The 23,117-nt window shown below is 40.7% G+C and overlaps 1 protein-coding gene across 1 annotated transcript; it reads left to right on the top strand.

The window, feature by feature from the left end:
• Positions 1 to 116: 116 nt before the first annotated feature.
• On the top strand, positions 117 to 21,477 carry SUZ12 (SUZ12 polycomb repressive complex 2 subunit). The gene is made up of 16 exons (XM_017812164.1): positions 117 to 449; positions 3,148 to 3,194; positions 3,288 to 3,352; positions 8,076 to 8,144; positions 9,733 to 9,782; positions 11,086 to 11,171; positions 12,238 to 12,469; positions 13,217 to 13,319; positions 14,137 to 14,242; positions 14,946 to 15,123; positions 16,357 to 16,448; positions 16,878 to 17,021; positions 17,640 to 17,797; positions 18,168 to 18,366; positions 18,876 to 18,955; positions 19,252 to 21,477. Exons 1-16 carry the CDS (start codon positions 140 to 142, stop codon positions 19,595 to 19,597), a joined length of 2,265 nt encoding a protein of 754 aa, XP_017667653.1. The 5' UTR covers positions 117 to 139; the 3' UTR covers positions 19,598 to 21,477.
• Positions 21,478 to 23,117: the final 1,640 nt, after the last annotated feature.

Raw genomic sequence — 23,117 nt, 5'->3', positions numbered from 1 at the left:
GGAGCGGGGCGGAGGAGACTTGGCGGAGTTGGAGCGCGGCGCGGCCCCCCCTCGCCCCCCGCCTCACGCACCCGCCCCGGCCGGCCCTGCCCGCCCCGCGCGCTCCCCGTCCCGCCGGGGCCCGCCCGGGGCCACCCCCATGGCTCCCCAGAAGCACGGTGGAGGTGCGGGGCCCAGCTCGGGCTCCGCTGGCGGCGCCGCCGGAGGAGGAGGAGGAGGAGGCGGCGGCGGCGGCGGCGGGTTCGGGGGCTCCGCCGCGGCGGCGGCTCCCGGCGGCAAATCCGGCGGTGCCGCGGGCGGCGGCGGCGGCGGCGGGGGCGGTGGGTACTCGGGCGGCTCCTCGGCCTCCTCGGCGGCAGCGGCGGCGGCGGCGGCGCTGCCCCCCGTGAAGAAGCCGAAGATGGAGCAGATCCAGGCCGACCACGACCTCTTTCTTCAGGCCTTCGAGAGTGAGCACCGGGGGCCGGCCAGGGGAGCGGCGGCCGAGCCGGCGGGACCGGCCCGGGCCGCCGCGGAAAGGGCGGGAGGAGGAGGAGGGGAGGGCTGCGGGCAGCGGGGGCTTCCGGGGGTAAACACGGCCCGCGGGAGGGAGCGGGGCCCGCGGAGCGGGGCCGGGGGAGGCGGGGGCCGGGCGGAAGCGCGGGGAGCGGGGCCGGGGTGCGGGAGGGCCCGCGGGGCGGAGGGCGGGGGTGGGGGGTGTGTGCCCGCGCCCAGCGATGAACTTGGTGCTCGGCAGCACTTCCCATCAGGCGCTCGGGTTCCCTTCCCTCCGCCGGCAGCCCCCGGGCACTGAGGGGCGAGGGGGCTCGTTCCTCTCTGGCCTCTGCCGTTCGAGCCCCTTTGAGGGGCAGGATGCGGTTCAGGCTTCACTGTACTTGGGTTTTTCTTTGTCTGGCAATAATTGTCCCTTAGTTGAGGTTTCGTAGTGGAAATTGACCTTTGCGACCCAGGCATCCCCCTGTGGCAGCTCCGGAGAGGAGGAAAAACCCCCCTGAATGCACCAGAAAGTTGTTGATGGAAATCTGGTTCAAAAGCGCGGTGGAACAGTGAACTTACCTTGTACTGAGAGATTTTCAGGATTTGAAGGGAGTTTTTAATGCCCTACTAAAGAAACTTGGTCCTGGTTTGGGACTGGTGCTGTCACTGCTCTCTCTCGCTGGAGACGGTGACAGTGTTGGAGAAAGCTGGAGTTTTTGGTGTTGTCTCGAATAATGTAGGGTTGTTTGAGCCTCAGTCGTGTTAACAGCGCTCTGTTAACTGTGCTGCAAATGGGTCAAGTGGCAAACGAGTTGCGAGGGGTTTGCTCGGTGTCAGTGCCTGTGGTGGAAACAAATCCTCCTGCCCGTGGCTCGGTGTGTCAGACAAGGGAAGCTCAGAGCGGGGCAGGTGGGACCAGGAGAAAAGTGGGGATGTACCACAAAATGTTAACCCTGCAGTGTGACTATCATGGGAAAACTGCAATAAGTAAACACCGGATTAAAAAAATCCCAACACGTGGAGTATTGAATCGCATTCCTCCTGGCTGATTTTGTCCCTTTTCAAGGTCATATGCTAGAAAAAGATAAAGGTTTATTTTAAGCTTTTGCTGGGTAATGTGGACTTGTGAAACATATGTCTCTCTGCAGGTTGAAAAGTGTGTTTCAGAATATTTCTGCTCGGGAAAACTAAAGTTGAAGCAGCAGTGCATTGCCTTTAAATTAAATTGCATCCTTGTGAATATAATTTATTGTTTTCATACCTTTCTAAATTATAGTTATGTCATGGGCTTTTTGAGACTAAAATCCTGGGATGTTTCTTTAGAAGTTGTGACTACTCTGTGTTTTCACTTGGTAGCAAAGTGCATGTTTCTTAATTTCTTTCCTTTCTGTCTTTTATCTTGATTTGAAAAACACGGATTTATTATGATAACTTGAATTAAGCAGAATTTTACTGGTTTTCATCAGGCTTCTAAAAGGACATGTGATAGTTTTAAGATTTTCTTGTCTAGCAATAGTACATCTCTCTAATAACGGATTCTGTGGGGCCTTATAACTGGAGAAATCAGGTGGAATCATATCTTTAAAAAGAGGTAAAGGATATAAAAAGCTGTCCTTTTCCACTTCTAATTGCAGAATTCGGTGCAGTAGAGTTTCCAGCTATTAAAAATAAACGGGTTTTTTTCAATCATATGAAAATAAAATTTTATATTTCTTTAAAAAGAAGCAGTTTGTTTTCTTTCTGTGGGAAATGGAGGCAGTGTTAGCAGTCTCAGCATGGGCATCAAGACCTTCTTCATTCTTTCTTCTCTCTCCACGTGATGTGTTTTATCAAGTCATTTCTAAGTTTCTTGCTGAGGCTCCTTAACGAGGCTGGCTTTTATTTCAGCATAAATAGAGTGTATTTCAGTTTAGTTTGGAATTCTTGTTAGATACAACCTGATCCAGACAAAACCTTTTTTGTCTTGATTTAACTGAATCGGTTGCAACTAATCTGAGGGTCCTCTTGCCTGTAGGCAAGTCTTGATCCTTTGAGCTTTGGTTCTTACACCTCTTTGAGGTGCTGTCGATGTTGGGTACAGCTCTATTATCCTCCCTCTGTTTGCACTTCGAGTTGCTTTACCAGAATCAACATGAATTTCCCGGCTTAGAATGATCCCTACTGGATCACAGTCAACTGTCAGTCCCTGTTCTTGTCTCAGTACCTGCTGCAAGTGACCTTGGGACTTCCCAGAAGGATAAAACAGATCCCACATTGTCCGACCGTGTCAATTTATTGGGCTGTTTTGGTGTCGGATCACACGTGTTCATTAACCTCATGAAGAAAACTTACCTATTTTACAATAGGTAAACTTACCTATTTACCTCTCTGTGACATGGAGAGGTATTTTTCCTGCCCTCTCGTGATATAAAGCCTGTAAGAAACACGTTTTGTGGGAGCAGGAACAGTCAGGGTTGAGTTGTGACCCTGATTTATGGCAGCTTAAAGGAGAAGTCGGCTTGGTGTTGTAGAGCAGGAGAAGTAACCTTTGACGTGTTAACTTGTAGTTATTTGGACTCTGGGATGACTTTTTGTGGTAATTGTTTCCAAATAATCACCATGCTAAGTTAGATACTTTTTATCATTACAAGGATATTTTTATGTTGGATAACGCCTGTTCCTCTTTCTTAGAACCAACACAGATATACAGATTTCTGCGTACCCGGAATCTCATAGCAGTGAGTAATCGGTTTTATCACTCCTTTACTTTGGGCTTGTAGGAAATTTCAATTAAAGCCTAACCTTTTTCTTTCTTTTTTTTCCCCCTGCAGCCAATATTTTTGCACAGAACTCTCACTTACATGTCCCACAGAAACTCCCGAACAAATATCAAAAGGTAAAACTGTTTTTGAAAAGTAATCCTAAAATGTTCACCGAGTAGCAGAGGTCCAAAAAATAGTAGTGTGTGACCTGCTCTTTTCACGTGGTGTGTAAAACTTTTCCCTTTGAAGAACTTAAGAAATGCTACATCAGTGTACAGTTGATTTCTGAGACCTAAGAGATTTTCTGCCATGTGAAGGGTGTGTGTAGCTTTATGCTTGTGACTTGTGTTGATACTGGGAGTACTCAGATGTGGAGAACTATCTGCAGAATCCTGACTAATTCTCCCATATTTGTTTTCTGGTTTGGGGGAGAACTTCTTTAGAAACCAAACAAAGCTGTGTAACATCTGAGCTCTTGTAATCAGTGGTGCTTAGTCATAATCGTGTGAAACATTTTCTTTTAAACTGTACCCTGACCACTTGTTTTAAAAGAACAAATCCCAAATACAAAACTATTTGCTTTCTTAATTAGCCCTGAAAGAATGCAGTAATTATTTCTGTAGTTATTTTAAAAGCTGACAAAATAAAGAGGTCTCTTTATAGCATTTTACAAAAACTCCAGCGAACACTCTGAGAAGGTTTGAGCTTTGAGCTGGATACACCTGAGAGATGGGCTTTGGTTTTGATATTGCAGAACAGTCACTCCTGTCACGTGAGGGGTTACAGCTGCCTGCCAGTGGACTTGGAAACATGGAAACACTGCAGAGGGACAAGTGCAGTGGACATTATTTATTAGCAGAATCTCCGTTCCTTCCCCTTCACTGAAATCCTTTGTTACACTTGGGAGTTTTTGGGTAACCTGAACAGTTACTTTGAAATATTTTAGCACTAAAGTTCTTATCGCTTGGAAACAGTTGCTGTGGGACTGAAATGCAACAAATATGCAACAGAATGTGATTATTGTGCAGACAATTCTAATTTAAACTTGGTATTTCTATCCAAGGAAGGTAATACTTGCGTGATCTGTTGATCAATAGAATTTGCATATTTTTATTAAATAAAGAAGCTATATATGGCATTCTTGGATTTCTTGGATATTGTTTCATGTTCTTTGCCATGAGTTTTAATGCTACAATATAACTTTTTCTTAAAACTGAATCCATAACCTACAACTTCAGGTGCTTAGGACAGGTAATGATCAGATTTATTTATTTTTTTAAAATTTGAAGTTACTGTTTACTTTGTCTTACAAAAGTTACCAAAATGAGTTTTTTGCTTATTTTAAAGTAAGTCAGAGTCAAATTTTAAGAAATTATTTTCAGGTTGTTTTGGGGTTTTGTTGTTTGGTTTTTTAACTAGAATTGTGCAACAGGAGGTTCTTGCTTATAACTTAAATTAACTTATAGTTGACTGAAATGTGTATGTTTTTACCTGAAGCTGTTCTGTTGCTGGGAAACAAGTAATAGTGCTTTGCTTATATTGTGTTATCCACTGTTCCAAATTCTAGTTCAGATTGAGCTGCACAAGCAATGCTTAGTTTCTCTTTGAAAAGTTCTGCTTTTTACTAGATCCTGTAACACTTTGATTTAGAACTGATTTTAGTTGGGTGATGTTCTGGTAACAAACACATCAATAGCTGTTTCACTCAATAGTTCTGCTGATTTACTGAAATCATCCTGCCTATTAGGTCTAGGAAGATGAAGTAAAACATTTCAGTGTGTTTTCTTTATAAAACCACAGTAATGCAACAGAAGTGAACTAGCAGAGTTCAGGGGGGAAACCAGAAAATAATTGGGAAGTGTGTTCTTCTCCCTTGGGTTCCCCCTCTGACCTTTCCATGCTCAGTCCCTGCTCCTTCTCCTTCAGCCCAGTTAAAACCACAGCAGTTGTAGCTGAAAGGTGGTTTGGACTGTTCTGCTCTGGTGGCACAAGAGTCTCAACTGAACTTCCCGAGGGGGGATTAGCAGGATCCTTGTTTGCTGATCTGTGCTGGTAAACACTTCAGATACCTGCAAGGCCTTAATCACTGTTCTTCAGTCAGCAGAAGTAGTTAAGGTACATGATCTTGTTGGTTTAGTGAAAAAGGGGCTTTAAAAGAGGAAAAATATCTGAGCTAAAGTAGAAGAAAGATCATCCTGAGGCTTCTATTGAGAAAAATCTGTGGTCCTGGCTTCAGTACAGTAGGAGTGTTAGTGGAGTTCTGTTTGTGGAGAAGTCTCTTGGAACTGCATCATTGTTACCTAATTGTGTGGACTATACATGTATGTTTATTTATTTATTCCCCTAGAATTTTATTCCTCCTGAATTTTGCAGTTTTTAAGTTGCTGTTAATTGTTTTGGTTGCCATTTCAGTAAACAGTATCATAAGTAAAATACAGAGAACTAATGTCCAAACTTTATAAAACAATAGTAATTATAGCTCCATATTTTTTACCTCCTGCTGCCTGGTAGTCTGAGAAAAATGCCAGGCAAATATAACACTTAGAGAAGTAAAACTGCATTTTTACCATGAAATTATCTCTTGTTATTGGTCCAAATGTTTAATACTGAGAAAGTTTTTATAAAGACTAGAATGCTTAGAGTATAGAAGAATGGTAATAGGGAATAGTTAATATGTCAACTTGGGATAAAAAGGTATTGAAGTTGCTGCTTATTATCAGAGAGGTGATGGGCTTTGGTCAGGGGGTACTTGATGGAAACTGAAAATGGGCTTTTTGCCCGAGTCTGTCTTTAGGTGTTATTGTATTATCAGACCAAATGATGGTGTTGGAAAGAAGTTACTAAATAAAATTGCTTCCCATACAGTATTTGGATAAAGGAATAATTCTTTTATTTATTATCAGAGTAATGGCATGCTCTGATGTGACTTCTAATGCTTTGCTAATTATTACTTTTCTTGACTGGAATAGGAGTGGGTGGAGAAAGGAATGCACAAGATGCATGTACTTGTTACACCAGGAAACGCTGTCCTGAAAATCCCAGGTGTTAGGGATGGGTATTACAAACACTTAATTTTGTCTGTTTTGCATGGGAATGTGGTAACAAAAATAGTAATCCAGTTTAGAGGAATTTCTACTCTTACAAGTTAACTTCAAAGGCAACAATTTTGATTTAATGAGTTTCTTGTTTGCTATTTTTAGTTTCTCTGAAAGATTTTTTTTTTTTTGGAGGACTCTGTTGTTTTGACTAATCTGAGCCTGGATTTAGCAAAGGTCGCACCACTGGGGTTTTTTTTGGATCAGTAATGCTCACATATTAAATGCCAGTTGTGTCAGATATTAGTATATTTTATGAAAGATTATTAACTTTCCCCCATCCCTGAATCATGTTTGTCTCTTAGCTGGTTTCTGGCTCATATTCCAATCATGACATAACTTTGCTCTGAAGCTGTTTTAAGCAGTTCTTCAGTCTGAAGGAAGCCCTCTAAAGATCAGTGCCCTGCTTCTGTTCTGGCTGATTTTCATGAGCTGGAGCAAAGTGCACACAGAGGCTTTTTGACCTTAGAATCTGAAATTTTTAACAAACTGCTCTGTTCTTAACATCCCTTGCTTTAAAGCTGAGCATTGCAATGTTCATTGCAATAATCCCACATTTTAGTGTAGGTGAGTCAGTTCTTGAGTCTGTCATATGTGTGAGTCTTGTGCTGAGTAGAGCTTTGAATCAGTGATTGTTTACTGCACAATAATAATTTATTTGCAGCCCTGTGCTTGTGCAGGGTTTGTTGTCCAGTGTCACTGTTGAGTCACCCCATGATTTGTAACTCAGTCACTCACGAGCGTTTCGCGCTGACTGTGGGCACTGTGTGACATCAGGGGTCATCCAGGCGGGATATTTCTGGAGACAAATGCTTCCCACTCCCCAGAGCTCCTCCTTGTTGTTCCCTCCACAAGTAATCCAGTGTTTGGCCACGGCTGATGTTCTTATTCCATTTTGCTAAGGTATAAGGTGCCCTCACACTTGAGTTGTCACTTCTCTCTAGGCCAGTTTTGTGGACATCTCTGTCCAAGCTTTAACTTTCCTTTAAAGAAAAATGGAAAGACTGTTCTGTAGAGTGTTGAATAACTTCTGTTCATGAGTGAGCTTCATTTAGCAATGACCATTAAATTATATGTATGGCAGGACAGGCTGAACATATGAGCATGAACAGCCTGATGTCAGAATTCCAGAGAGGAATGATTTGAAGGGATTATTATCTATGACACTGTTGTCGTTGTCCCACATTTCCTGTGAGTGCTCTAAAAGTAGCCTCAGAATTCATTGCTCTTTTCTATGTAATAGAAATGTGTGGAGAAATAAGGGTTTGTTTTTTTATTTAGGTTTTTAACTCTTATGTCCTATAAGCTTTTAAGTGTTTTTCATTATTGTGATCATGACTAAAATATAAATGGTTGAAGAGTTGACACATCCGTTCCTGGTAGGTACAAGTGTCACTAAAGCAGGAACTTTCTTTGACAAAGCTGAAATGAAAATGAAACGTGAAATGAACCCTGCATGTTCATTGCAGGGTTTCAATATGGTGCTGTTAAATGAAACTTCTTATGAGCAGTGGGATTATTGCTGAAAGGTCTGGTTTTAATTCTTTGCATTCTTTTGCTGCTGCTTGAGAAGCAGTTGTGTCCCTACAACATGAGTGTGATATAAGATATAAAGGGTGCTTTCTGAAGAGAAGGCTAAAATTATGTATATGGACAGTTTTACATGAAAAACAAGTCAAGGTTCAGGCTGAATAAATTTTGTTGTTATATGTTAGGGGCATAGTGGCTGTGTAAAACCATTCTTTCTGCTCTTTCTTCACAGGAAAACATTCAAAGTAGATGACATGTTATCAAAAGTAGAGAAAATGAAGGGAGAACAAGAATCTCACAGGTACGGTCCTGCCTTATATTTGTGGGGAGAGTACAAATGAGCACATGTGTGTGCTAAATCAAAAATATTTTTCATTAATAAGGGGAAAGTGAGAGTTAATGTTAGAAGCAAAGTACTTACTGCTTGAAATGTTGCTTCCAGGATCCTAAAATGTGTGTATGTATCCTGGTCACTTAACTTGGAGAAAAGCAGTGTCGGGATAAACTTTCTGCATTTGTTGTGGCATCTCTTAAAATGTTTATAGAAACCTCAAATAGGTATTTACCTTAATTTATCTTATTTACCTTAACTTTGCTTCCAACACTGCCAGTTGTGTCAGTAACTAATCTGTGTGTGTTGGAATTAAAGGTAAGAAAGGAGACAGATTTGGGGAAATACCATGAAGTTTTAGACTTTGGGGTTTATGTTGTTGTATACTTGCTGGTTTTAAACTGTTCTTTTCCCTTAGTGTTTGCAGATCATTGGACTGTTTCAGAGGCAGCCATGCTGGTTACAGTGTAGTCTGAAAGAAATGTATAAATTGTGTGTTCTAAGAGGTTTTACACATTTACTGTGTATTCCTTTTCTTCATTTTGTTTTGCTCCATGTACTGTGGCTACTTGCCCTGTTGAAACCACACAGGCAGAATATCGATTTGTGTGTTGGTTCTGTGCTTTCAAAACTATCAAAAATGTGCTTTAGTCTAGAATTGGGCTGGAAAAGTAACATGGATGAATGATGGAAGTTGGTGTAAATGCAGCCTCTGGACTGCTCAAGCTGTTGGGCAGAGCTTTTGGGAATGTCTGTGTTTAAAAATGAGATGAGTGTCAGAGTGGATCTGCCTGAGAGGTTGGTGAAGGTGCTCACAATTGTGTCTGGTGCTGTAGTATAACAGATGGTATTTTGTTAGATACTTTGTATTTCAGGAATACTGAGTGTTTTTGAGACCCTTTTTAATACAGATTTATGAATATTTGTTTTAAACTGAAGTGTGTCCTGAACTGAACAATTTGAAATCCAATGGGTCTGTGATCCATGGAGCAGTCCAGGCTGTGAGCTGCAGTGCTCTGAAACAGGACAGATGCAATTATTATTTTAATCACATATGTTATGGATGATAAGGACTTGATGTGACTGGCAGTGTTTCCTTCTAAGGCTACATGTTCCCCCTGTAAAGAATCTCATTACCAAACTTAAAATACTGGGTTAAAAAAAAAATCTACACCAAGTCCACGGTTCAGGGTGAAGTTCTGGAAAACTTCCACCCAAACTGATCTCTGTTGCTGATGAATGTCTGGCAAATGGGTTTGCCTGCCTGAGAAGGCAAGATCTGTCTCCAGGCAATGTCCTTCTGCTGTGGTGTTTAAACTTTTCTTTTTAATGTGTCAAGTCATGGGGTGCACAGAGAGAATCAGTCTGAAAAGAGAGACTGGTACCACTCTGCACCAGCTGCAGCTGCTGTGCCCAGGCAGTTCCAAGTTAGAAGGATGGACTGACTCCTGCTGTGCAGACCTGTCCTGACCATCAGAGCATGGAGTGAAGTGGCTGCTGGGAGAAGAAAACATTTGTTCTTCTAACATTTCTTTTCTTTTTTTTTTTTTCTGTTTAGCTTGTCTGCTCATTTGCAACTTACATTTACCGGGTTCTTCCATAAAAATGGTATGTTTGCCAATTCTTTCATTACACTGTTAATTTGTATAACACCTCTGAAGTCAGCAGAGAACTGTGAGGGGAACATTTGAGTGTTTTTAATCTCTGCTGTTTGGATGCAAATTTTAACTTATTTAAGCTCAGCCTGTCCCATTAGTTACAAATCAGTAGTGCTGTAAAAATGTTGTGGTGTAATTGTGATGTTAAGCAGCCTCGGGTTTTAGTCAAAACAGTGATTTTGAGAAATACTTCAAGTCATCATCCATTCAAACCGAAATAGACCTCGAGGAATTCCTGAAGAAAGTGATTTTTCTGGGAGTGTGTCTTTGGTGTTTGAAGTAGCTTTAAAAAAACCCACAGCCTTCAAATAATTTGAAGATTCAGTGGTTTCTAATTTCAGACAGAAGCGTAAGAATAAATTTTGTCACGTTGAGTCTAGAAATGAGGCAAAGGCTGTGTCAGCCATTAGACAAACCATGGAAATCATATTTTAGTGACTTTCAGTTTTTCCATGGTGTCTTTTGAGCACATAAGGATTTATCTCTCGAAATTGGAGTATTGGTCTACACAGACCAGAACCCAGAGTTGTGTTCCTCTGAGGAAAGCACAAGTGATGTGCTCTGGGCTGAATAGCCTTGGATAAATTCACTGCCTTTTTACTCTCCTGAAAAAAAAAATGAGCTGTTTGTCCATTAAAATAAAATGTTATTTTTAACTTTTGGTTTGGCATTGCTGATCACACTGCTGGCAGCAGCTGCCTTGGAGATTCCAGGCTCTAGGAGATTTATCTGAAGCCAAGTCTTATTTTCCAAGACTTTTTTCAGGTTCTTTCCAGAGTCCTCTAGCATATTGTGCATATATTTAAACTTGCATAATGTTTAAGGTTGTCTTTTTTCAATTTTGTTTTGTTTTCTTATCTGATAGCATCTGGATCTTAAGTTTTGATGCAAACCCAATTCTAGGTGTGCAAGGTGTAAAGAAAAAAAAAATGGAGAAAATAACTTGACTCATGTAATTAGTGTGTTCTGACTGTCCTTAAATCTACCCATAACCTTTTCCTCTGTCAAAACAAGGTAGTGAACTTGTTCTTTTAAACATTAGAGATCAATTATGGTTTTTAATCTCTAGGATGAGAATAGGTATGAGATGTTCTCAAGTGGGAATTTGCAGTAAGATTGGAGAATTGAAACTTAGAATTTGGCTGGAGGTCTTTGTTTCTGGAGGTGCTTGTGGTTAAAAAGTAATCACAGATGGATTTATGGCACTGAATGGACCTTCACTTGTTCAGAACTTAAGATGTTTTTCTGTTCAGATAAGCCATCACAAAACTCAGAGAATGAACAAAATTCTGTGACCCTGGAAGTTCTGCTGGTGAAAGTTTGCCACAAGAAACGAAAGGTAAAAATCATTTGACAAACTATTAATATATATTAAAGCAAAATGTTTACCTGCTTCTGGACTATCTGATTAACATCACCATACAGTGATGCCTCTGTTGAAATTAGTCTTTAAATTCAATAACTGATCTATTCAAGTTGTTTTCTGTTGGATTTTTGCCTTTTCTGTACCTGTGCTTTTTACTCTGATCACTTTGATTATTGCAGATTTTATCTGCTGTGAATCATAAACAATTTTCTATTTTGTTTTTAAAGCATCTTTGAATTTGCCTGCAGTTTTATCTGTGTTTGTTTCACACCAGTTGGCAAATCATCTTCACAGCTCTGGGAATATGGGAGGCTCAGTAATGAATGCTGTGATTCTTAACCAGAAAGGAAAGATTTGCAGACAGAACTATGTGTATTTTCCCCAAGACTCTTAAGCTGTTTTGACATGTTTTTAAGAGTTAATATTGTTTCTAGCCAATTTTGTTAATTGCTACAGTGTGGATAAATATGGTGAAATCAGGAGGTGCTGATGGTTTTCCCAAATGTTTTGCTGCAAGTTTCATATTTAGGCCATCTTGCCTTGTTTTCCCAATACTACACAATATTCAGTGATCTGTTTGAGAGGTACTGAATATAAGAAATCCTAGGTAAGTGGTTCTTTATCTCACAGATAGCACAAAGTGCACTTTGTAATATTGCAAGGAGTAGACAGGAAGCCCTTGAAATGTATATATATAACCAAAACATTTAATTTCTTTAGGTAAACAGAATTAAATTAGTATTAATGGCTGTTCTACAATCTTTCTAAGTGCCTTGTGTTAGTGTTAATTTAATCACTTAGAGAAAGATGGCTGCTGCCAGAAGGGCTTGTAGAATGCCAGTTTTATTTACATTTAACCAATATCTGGTTTTGCATTTACAACCTGGGATTGTGCCAGATTTTTTTGATTTGTATCTGTTACACGGCTTATTTTCAAAAAGTTGGCAGAACAAGTACAATTCACAAATGATACAAATTTTAACACTTGATGTCTTTACAGTCTAAAGACCCAATTGCTCTGTTTCTTGTTTTGCTGCAGGATGTCAGTTGTCCCATAAGACAGGTTCCTACAGGTAAAAAGCAGGTGCCTTTAAACCCAGACCTCAGCCAAATCAAACCAGGCAACTTCCCCTCACTGGCAGTTTCCAGCAATGAGTTTGAGCCCAGCAACAGCCACATGGTGAAGTCCTACTCGTTGTTATTCCGAGTCACTCGCCCGGGCAGGAGAGAGTTCAATGGACTCATCAACGGGGAAACCAACGAGAACATCGGTAACTTCAGCCTTTAAACCTGCCCTCACAGGGCTTGTCTGCAGCACATGCAGAGCTGGCTGCATGTGCAGTGCAGGTCACACTCTGACAAGGGCCAGCAGTAGCTCAGGGACTGATTGGGCTTTCCTTTGTTTGCAGTCTCTTTTGGGATGGGGTTGGAATTCAGCTGGGAACTGGAAATTGTGCTTCTATTTTTGTGTGGATTTAACACCACTTGTTATTAATGTGATGGTGAAGGTGAATGTTGCAAGAGGGCCCTGTGGTCACTGGGAGGATCATTAATCCTCCACCAGCCCTGGTCACTGCTGACCCAGCTGTAGCTTCTATCAGTATCTCTCAGCAAAAAAGAAAAACCAGTAGATAAAATATCTAAGTAACAAATTATTAAAAGCTGTTTTCTTAATCTCATTAAGACATGTTACATCACAAATGTTACAGCCTTGGAGAGAGTGCATGTAGAATGAAAAACTTTATTTCTCACTATTTTATAGCCACAAGAGGAGGAAGATGAAATCCCAAATTCTTTATGCTGACAGAATAATGTGATGAAACTATAAATACATGAGAACATACCTAAAATATGATTACTTTTAAGCTAAGTGCCCTTTCCATTGCATTGTCCTTTTCTGTTGTATGACACGCCTGACCCAATGAACAGCCAGTTATAGTTTGCAGTTGCATAGAGACTGTTTGATCCTTTAAATCTGTGCTCATACAATGGTTAAATCCCATATTTCTTGTGTGCAGATGTCAATGAGGAGCTCCCAGCTAGAAGAAAAAGGAACTCTTCCAACCGTGAAGATGGGGAAAAGACATTTGTAGCACAAATGACTGTGTTTGATAAAAACAGGTAATGTTATTCAAAAGAAATATTGTTTCTGTTAATCACTGGAAATTTGTTTATTATTAAACTTAACATGTTTTTTAATTACAGTGTAGGATGTCTTTGGCTGCATTTTAGTTGACATTTACAATAAGAGCTTAGGCTTGTTGTGTTTTTTTTAAAAAAATTACAGGTTTCATAATGCACATTTTACACTGAGACCTGTTCAGTGACTGTGTACAGTATATGAAAATAAGAGTTCTATCCATGCCAAATGCAGGTCCCAGGTAGAGATGGGTACATGGTTTCTTTATCAATAAAAATAGAGCTTCAAGAAAAAGCTGCTTAAAAGTGATTCGGAAAAAAATGGCTATTTATTCAAATATGGTTTTGGAAGTTGTATATTTTGAGAAGAGTTTGGTTTTTTAAGAAATTTCTTTCTTTAATCTGTGTCATCTTAGAAATCTTGACAATGTTTTGTTCTTTTCTCTTACCTAATTCCACTGGAGAACTTTAATATGCTAAACATGATATGAACCATGAGGTGGTTTTGTAGTGATGACACATAAGCAAGGACATTCTCAGCCATGCACTGTATAAATGAGAATGTTTGATCTGCAGCAGAACCAAATCATGCATGAAAACTTACTTTCTTTTTTTTTATATAATCTTTAACATTTTTCTTTGTTGTGGGTGACGTTTGTCAAGATTCACACCCAGTTGTCAAATAAATTTGCCTGAAAATCTGCCTTTAGGTTCATGGAGACTTAGTTACTGTTAAATAGTACATTTGACCAGGCAAACAATAAAAGTGAGCTGGTTTACACATACTTTGTCCTGACAGACGTTTGCAACTTCTGGATGGGGAATATGAAGTGGCCATGCAGGAAATGGAAGAGTGTCCCATTAGCAAGAAAAGAGCAACGTGGGAAACAATACTTGATGGGAAGGTATGGATTGTTTGAGTGGCTGAGAGAACTGTCTTCAAATGATCTGCATTAAGGTGGAGCTCAGCTGGAAGTGCAGTCAGTGGCTGTTCCTCTGAAAATGGATTGAACAGGAAATAATTCTCTTTCAATGACCTGTGAATTTCTGTCTTATTAAAGCAAACAGTTTAAATGTTTGTTATGGTAACAAGGACAAATCAAAACAACAAATTGCAAAAGCAGAATATTTTAGGGAAAGAAAGAGGAACCCAGAGCTTTCATAGGTGTGATCTTACATACCTGAGGAGAATGCTCATAAAATTTAGTGGTGCAAAGGAGGTGTATCAGTGTAGGAGACAGTGTTGAGCAGAGAGAAATAGTTGGCTGAGGTGAATCAAAACTCACTGATACAGTGAATGCAGGTGACTGTACACATGTGAAATGTTCCCATGTCCTAGGAGAGTATCAGTTGTGACTGAAGAGAAGAACATGAAGATTCCAGGTTCCAATGTATTTGTGTTTCAACATGATTATTATAATTATGAAAAAAGCAGAGATGAACCAAATTATATAGTAAAAATATAGTTATAAGCTCTATTATCCTGTTAGCCTTTATGTGGATTTAAAAAAATAGATCTGCTTCCATTCTGTGAATATCTTCTCCTGATTGATTTTATATGTGGAAAGACACTAATTCTGCTGGTTTGTTTTTGATTTCCACCCCCAGAGGTTGCCTCCATTTGAAACATTTTCTCAGGGACCTACACTTCAGTTTACTCTTCGTTGGACAGGAGACACAAATGACAAGTCTACAGCTCCTATAGCCAAGCCTCTTGCAACACGAAATTCTGAGAGCCTCCCTCAAGAAAACAAGCCCAACTCTGTTAAACCTACTCAGACTATAGGTAAGCAAACTTTGGGTTTGCTGCTGAATAATCATCTGCTTGGCCCCTGTGTGCTGAGGGGTTCCTGCCTCACTGGTGCAACTGCTTCAGGGAATTCTCAACAGGGAAAAGCAAAAATAAGCAGGCTTTGTTGTATCCCATATTTTTTAAGGTAAATTTAAAAGCTAAACATGGTGGGGTGGTTGAAACCATGGTGATATTGAAGTGATTATATACAATGCTTGTAAATCCTGCTGTGAAATACGTTGGGGGAAATCTGTCAGGAGGACTTCTAGGATTGTGTGCTTTGCTCTACTCCAATTACTCTTCTCCAAGTTTTTGGATTTGTATGTGCCCTGGTTTCAGCTAGAATACAATAAATATTCTTCTTAGTAGCTGGTACAGTGCTGTGTTTTGGATTTAGGATGAGAATAATGTTGATAACAGTGATGTTTTAGTTGTGGGCTTTTCAGCTTCTCACACCACCCCACCAGCAACAAGGTTGGGGGACACAAGGAACTGGGAGGAGACAACTGGGACAGTTGACCCAAACTGGCCAAAGGGATATTCCAGGGCATATGGCCTCATGTTCAGTCCATAAACTAGAGGGAAAGTTGGCCCTAGGTGTACTGTCTTTATCTTGTCTTGGCTCCCAGTTGGGATGACCTGCCAACTCAACATCCCACTTTGGATTGGGATGTTGAGTTGACAGGTCATGTGGAAAAGTTAAGTTGTAGAGAAGACAACAGGCTGCTCCTGTTGTTTCAGCACCTCTGAACAGGCCTAGACTCTGGGCTGGCACCTGATTTACTACAGAGTAATCAGTATTTTCAAGCTCATAACTGGACTGGGACTGTGGGATTGAGGAATCTTCCAGGTCCCTTTTATAGAAGTGACTCTGGAGTGCAGTGGTTCTGTTCCCAGGTTTAGTCTCTGGGATGCCACAAGGCACTGCTTGGGAAGAGTTGATAGTGCTTTGGGGAACTTGTGCAAATGGCATTTCAGTCTGATTTTGTGTTGGATATATAACTGTGAGGTTCTGGAGCTGGAGCAGTGATAGCCAGGGAATTACTGCTATGGAAAAAGCACCTGCTTTCTGTGCAGTTGTGTTGCAGTACCTGTTGAGTACCCTCAAGTAGCACACTTCCTTCAGCAGCAGTGCCCTTCTCAGAACTTCCATACTCGGGGAAGAAACAATGTCTGGCTGTTCCTCTGCACCAGAGAAATCTGTATCTACATGTGCTTTTTTTTCAGCTGTGAAAGAATCCTTGCCCACAGACCTTCAAACAAGAAAAGAGAGAGATGTTTTAAATGAACCTCGACAGAAGTTGCGAATATTTTACCAGGTATTGAAAATAATTAGAGGGAAAAACTAGAATCTTAAGTATTGTGTGGAATTAAAATGTTCCTTTTCAAGCTGGGTGGAAATTCCCATTTACCTCTTTAGTGGATGCCTTAAGGGTCTCAAATTCATAGACTAAAAGCCGTTCCACATACTACTTTTTACAGGAAGCATTTTAGCAAACTAACCTTCCTGGGGGCACATCTGATGTTCTGAAAGACAAAGGGCATCTCTTGTTAGACATCTGGAGGGGACAGGTGGTCTTCCTGTGGGAAAAAAATTCCTCAAATACCACTGTTTGAGTACACCGAGTGGGTGGAGTGTTCCCAAACGTTCCTCTTGCTGTAGAGGTCTCCTGAAACGATTTCCCACTTGGTTTGGGAAGGGAATGGATGAAACTAATCCTGCCCTGCCTGTTCCTTTCTTCCATCAGTTCCTGTATAACAACAACACGAGGCAGCAGACTGAGGCCAGAGACGACTTGCACTGCCCCTGGTGCACCTTGAACTGTCGGAAGCTCTATAGTTTACTCAAACATCTGAAACTTTGCCACAGCAGATTTATCTTTAATTATGTTGTAAGTAATTTTGTAGTAGCTCAGCACTGGGAAGCACCGTACAGGTTGTCACAGATCCCCTGGGCAGGGATTCTGCTGCTAACCTGTGAAATGGTAGCGCTGTACCTGCAGGTTAGAAGCCACTTCCTTTGAGTGTTACACAAATCATTGTGTTACAGAGGGAAAAAAGTGGGGTTGATTTTCTTTTTCTATTTTTTTTTTATTTATATATATAAAATAATTCTAATCACTAGAGGAAGAACTCTGACACTGCTGCTTTTGCATCAGTGTGCTCTTTTCTGTGATGTAGAAAACAACGAAATCTACATTTGGTTGGAAGTCCCTTGAAGCTTTGGGAAATTTAGAAATGTTCTAATTTCTAGGGTTCTCATTAGCTCATATTTTCCTTCATTTTATAGTTAGTTCTGAGTGGTTTTATATAAAACAGTTAAATAGTACAGAGCAAGGGAGCTTTAGTATAATTTGTTTCTGGAGGTTAAAAATCATTCGGGTGCTGTAAAAGGAAACTGGAGCTCTTTCGGGTTATTGATAGGTGATATTTAGGGTGTTACAAATTTAAAAGGTTACTTGATGTGCTTTCATTGCTGTCTGCTGAGAATATTTGCACTTCTGTCCCAGTATCATCCCAAAGGTGCTCGGATAGACGTGTCCATCAACGAGTGCTACGACGGCTCCTACGCGGGGAACCCCCAGGACATCCATCGCCAGCCGGGCTTCGCCTTCAGCCGCAACGGGCCGGTCAAGAGAACCCCCATCACACACATCCTGGTCTGCAGGTAGGGCTGGGAAACAAGGCCTGTTTATGCACTATGGCCTAGAGAGCAGATTTGTGACACCTGGAGAGCTGTAAATGTGTAGGTGCAAATAAACAGTGCAATTTGTCACTATTGTGACTGAAGGACGTGGTAACTTCACCTGTGATTTTCCTACATCTTTTCAGTTGAGATGTCTAATCATAACGTTGTAGCTCTTCTTAACTGTCTTATCCTAAACCTTTTCTTCCCCAAAAGGAGAAGTTGGGTTTTTAATGGGGTTTATTTCATTGCTGGAGATTCCCCCTCCCCAACATTTTTGCAGGCTAGAGCTTAAAATAATTTGTATGAACCAATTGCTCAGTGTTTGCATCTCTTCCTTCCCTCCTGCCAGGCCAAAGCGTACGAAAGCAAGTATGTCAGAATTCCTGGAGTCTGAGGATGGGGAGGTGGAGCAGCAGAGGACCTACAGCAGCGGGCACAACCGGCTGTACTTCCACAGTGACACGTGTTTGCCCCTCCGCCCCCAGGAGATGGAAGTGGACAGTGAGGATGAAAAGGACCCGGAGTGGCTACGGGAGAAGACCATCACTGTAATTATCCCATTTACACAGAATTGTTCTAAGTGGATTGTGGTTTTTGAAAGATGAGCTGCAGTTGTTTCAGGGGGCAGTCAGGCATATGTTTTGAAAATGATGCATATTAAGAGCAGAATATTTTGCTGAGCAACTGCAGAAGGAAATTCATGGAATCAAAGGTGGGTTTTTTTTCAAGCATGCCTTCAGTTGTAAAGCCAGTTCAGTCCCCATGTGTTCAAACAAGTTTTCATTGGGGCTGGTTTTCTCCTTCAGAGAGGAGAAGCTGGAATCAGGAGTACCCAGTGCAGGGTGTATGTGATAAGGATATAATTTATCATCCCAAGTCTCTACATGAGATTACATTTTTCTATCTTTTTTAACTGCAGAGCCTGAGTTTTCTATATATGTTTCTGTGCATAAGTTGAATTTTGGGTATGCTCTCACTGCCTGGCAGCAGACACGCAGTTCTGATGGGTGTGTTTGTTTCTTTTCCTGTCCTTCCTCCCAATCCTTTCTCCCTCCAGCAAATCGAAGAATTTTCTGACGTTAACGAAGGAGAGAAAGAAGTGATGAAATTATGGAATCTTCATGTTATGAAGCACGGGTATGTTACTGTGCTTAGTTTTGATGCAAATAAATTACAGATGGGGTTGATCATTTTGCACTGCAGTTCACTAAATACTTAAAATGCAGTTAGCCCAGGTGTTTAGGAAAGGATCGTTAAAGGATAATTTGGTAACAAGCTTTTGAGAGTTTAAGCTTTTAAAGTTCTTGTGCCTAGTAACCCTTGAGCTTTGAAGAGAAAAAAACACTGGAGATGTTGTGTAATAAATCACACAGAGTATCTTCTTGTCTTTGAAAATGTCCTACCTGCATAGTGACAGCTTTTTCATTTGACAGGTTTATTGCTGACAATCAAATGAATCATGCCTGTATGTTGTTTGTGGAAAACTACGGACAGAAAATCATCAAGAAGAACTTGTGTCGAAACTTTATGCTCCACCTGGTCAGCATGCATGACTTTAACCTCATCAGCATCATGTCCATAGACAAAGCTGTGGCCAGGCTCCGAGAGATGCAGCAGAAGCTGGAGAAGGGAGAATCGGCCTCCCCGACGGACGAGGAATCTTCTGAGGAACAGAGTGGGACAACAAATGGATACAGTGAAAATACCGCGCGCGAGAGGATTTCAGAAGTGGAAAGCATCTCAGGTGTCACGAAACAGAGCAAGAAACAGAAGCTCTGAAGTCAAAAAAATCTGTCATTCAACGGACAAAGCATTGAAGTGACATTCTAAGGGTGCATGAGCTCCATAAAGAATTACACACAGAAGTACAGAGATTCCAAACAGGCACTGCTGGATGGAAATAAATGATTTCAACAAGGATATTGTTTAAACAGGGTTTTTATTCAGTTACTTATGCAAGTACTACATGTATATTGGTTTTGGTGATGTAATGACAATATTCTAAGAGTTTGAGCATGAAGAGCAATATGAAAATCTTTTTGTAATTTTAGTAATTAGTGTCTTAAGAACTTTATGGAATTTACATAATTTAAGTATATGTAAAACCGTTTTTATATTAAGATTTTTGCATCTGTATCTGGCTGTTTTTCCTACCATGAAGTTGTGAAACATTAGGGAAAGGGGATTGGGATACAGTTTCTGCTTTTCTGATTTAGAAATTCTCCAGTTAGCTTTTTGTGAAAATAACGTCTTACTATTTACAGTTTAACCTTGATCCTTGTATTTGAAATCATTTATCAATCGACCATAAATTACCAATTAATTTTTTTTGTTTTTTACACTAAAAATACTCCAAGTCGGCGAACTTAGCACTTCCTTTGTCTTGTGCCTGTTTGGAAAGATCTTGGCTTTTCACGTTGCAGACACAGTGAAGTCCCACCTTGGCTTTTTTGAGGTTCCCAGCAGTTTGGGTTTCGTGGATAATTCCGATGTATCGATCGCCCAGTGTACCATTTTTAAACTTGAACATTAGCTCCTTTCTATTTTTTAATTACACATTTACACAGCTACAGCAAGGATCTGATGGAACCCCTCTTGCCTGGGGGTTGCACATCCTGGTGTGCCATGCTAAGGCCGGAGGCTCCTGTCCCTCTGCAGGCATTCCGTCGCCAACTTCCCGGGAAGTTCTTGCCTGAGGACAGACTGCAAGGCCGGGCCGTGGGTTTAGCTTTGGCTTTCGAGATGCCACTCTTGAGGGAAAAATGCACTGTAAAATTGGACCAGAAAATGTGTTGCACTTCTTATGTAAGTATTCTGTGATGTATTGTATTCAATACAGATACTAAGATGCTGACTAGACTATATTTGAGCAGTTTTGCACTGCTGTTAACACATTTTATGCATACGTTTACAGATTTTTTCCAATGGAAAGTGGTTTCACTACTGGTACAGTATCAGCACCGAAGGGTTTATTCCAGCAAGCACTGTGGTTGAGTGACATCACCTCAATTTTTTATTATCCTTAAAATATTTCATTTTTCATATTCTTTATTTATAAAGGAAACAATGCTGCTGTAAATACAGGTTTGTTTGTTTTTTTTTTTTTCATTTTTTTATTTCATTCCATCACCATGAGATGCAGTTCCCTATTTGTTGAAGGGGTATATAAGCTTTCTAATGGTGTCTTCAGAAATTTATAAAATGTAAATACTGATTTTGATGGTCCTTAACTGTGAGACTATTTAACTAATGGTGTGGATGTGATTTGTCATCCAGTATTAAGTTCTTAGTCACTGATTTTGTGTACAAAATAGGAAAGAGGGAAACTGCAGCTTTCATTACAAACTTCTTGAATTTGCCAGCTCTCTGAGTTTTAGCAAACTCTAATTACGCCTCTGGATAGTACATCATGCATTTCTCTCTGGCTTTAATTTGCTAAAGCTGTGCACATATGTAAAAAAATAGATTATTTTAGGGGAGATGTAGTTCTAGAATTATTGCTTATGTCATTTCTTAAGCAGTTATGCTCTTAATGCTTAAAAGAAGGCTAGCATTGTTTGCACAAAAAGTTGGTGATCCCCCCAAAAATAGTAATGAAATTACTTCTGTTCAGTAAACTTTGTATGTCATGTCAATTTATAATAAAAGCTGAAAAAATCCCCTTGTTTTCTATTTATAAAGATGCCTTTTCTATATGTACCTTTGCAGATGCCATGTAAGCTGGTTAAAAAGAATTTGAACGGTACAGTAGATGTAAAAACAAAACCAAACCCCAAACAAACAAACAAAAAACCCAACCAAAACAAGTTCAGTTGTTTAAATGAACCATTGTTTTTCATTAAATGTTTTATTTGAAATCAGCTTTTGTACATAAAGTTCAGTAATATGAAACCTGCCATGATGGGTGTCCAGTCATTCTGTGCAGAGGCCTCGAGCAGCACCTGCACAAACTTCTGTTCTGCATGACTTCTGAGATTTGGATACATGTTCTTTGCCAGATTGTTCCAGCTTTATTTAAGGTACCTCCATAAATTTCCAGGTTTTTAGCCAGATTATAACAACTTTCATTCTCCTTTCTTGGGGTAGAGCTGAATACCCAAGATGGATCTGGATCTTTAAGTTGTGCTTTACTGTTTGGAACTGTGATTTATAGAACTGCAAGTGAAACACATCCCTTGGGATGGCAGTTACAGAACCAAGACTTGGGTAATTTTTACGTGCAAGTGGTTAATGTTTCAAACATTTTATAAAATAGTTTATATGGAGCGAAGTTTGAATTGGTGTTGGCTTAAAATATCCCCTCTGTGGGACGGCAGAGGACGGCTTCTCCAGGTACTGTGGGACAAAACAAGGTAGGAATTGCATTGCTTGGCCAAGTGGTGACTGTGGAATGGCAGACCTGGAAACCTTCTCCTATGCTGGGAATAATTCAGTGCAGGATGAGGCTGCTGTAGGCTGGTACATTCCCATCTCTCACGGTGTCAAGGTTCTCATCTGGCCTTTGGTGTGTCCATGGCAGGTTTTACTGATGGTTTGTATTTGCTGATCACAAAGGGTCTGTGATCCCTGAGCTGGAACCTAACCTGATTTGAATATTTAATTCAGTGCATTAAAAACTGTATTCAGAGGTGTTAGATGGATTGGAGTTCACCTTCAGTGCACAGTGCTTGGAGTGTGTCTTCAATGTAGTCCTTGAGGTTTGGGGGGTGGGGTGAGGATTCCCTGCCTGGAATGAAACAGTTGCCAACAATTTGAACTGTTCTGATTATTTACCTAATCAACAAAACCAAACCCCCAAACCAGCAGTCTGATTTTACCTTTGGCAATACAGCAGCCATTCTGTGAGGGCAATTTTGACAATGCTGTTCCAAGTTAATTATTTCTTAATTCACAGAAATTTGGTGCCATCATGGAGCAGTGCTTGGGTGGAGGTGTTCCTGTGGGACCAGACCCTGTTACAGATCTGACACTGCTTTCACATCGAGGAAAACACAGGCTTTAGAGTAGGTAAGTCCTTCCCTGACTCCTTCCTGCTTTAGGCTGCTTGATCTGAGAGTGAAGGTGCAACTCCTGAGGAGAAACACCGGGCCCCTCGTCATGAGGAAAATTCATGTGAGTGATGTTTGTGAGGGAGAGCTGCCAAGTCAGAAACTTTCCTTACTGCTTTCACAAGTTACTTTTCCTTTAAAAGGGACCAAATAACTGGAACAGGCTCCAGGTAACACAGAACTAAGGGAATGAAGTAAATCTGTGTGTTAGTCCAACGTGGACTTTATTTGAAGGTGATTAAATACCTCTG

The sequence above is a fragment of the Lepidothrix coronata genome, unplaced genomic scaffold (genome assembly GCF_001604755.1).
Source record: "Lepidothrix coronata isolate B3197 unplaced genomic scaffold, Lepidothrix_coronata-1.0 Scaffold34, whole genome shotgun sequence".
NCBI classification, from domain to species: Eukaryota; Metazoa; Chordata; class Aves; order Passeriformes; family Pipridae; genus Lepidothrix; species Lepidothrix coronata.
This window is presented reverse-complemented; position numbering and strand designations above follow the sequence as displayed.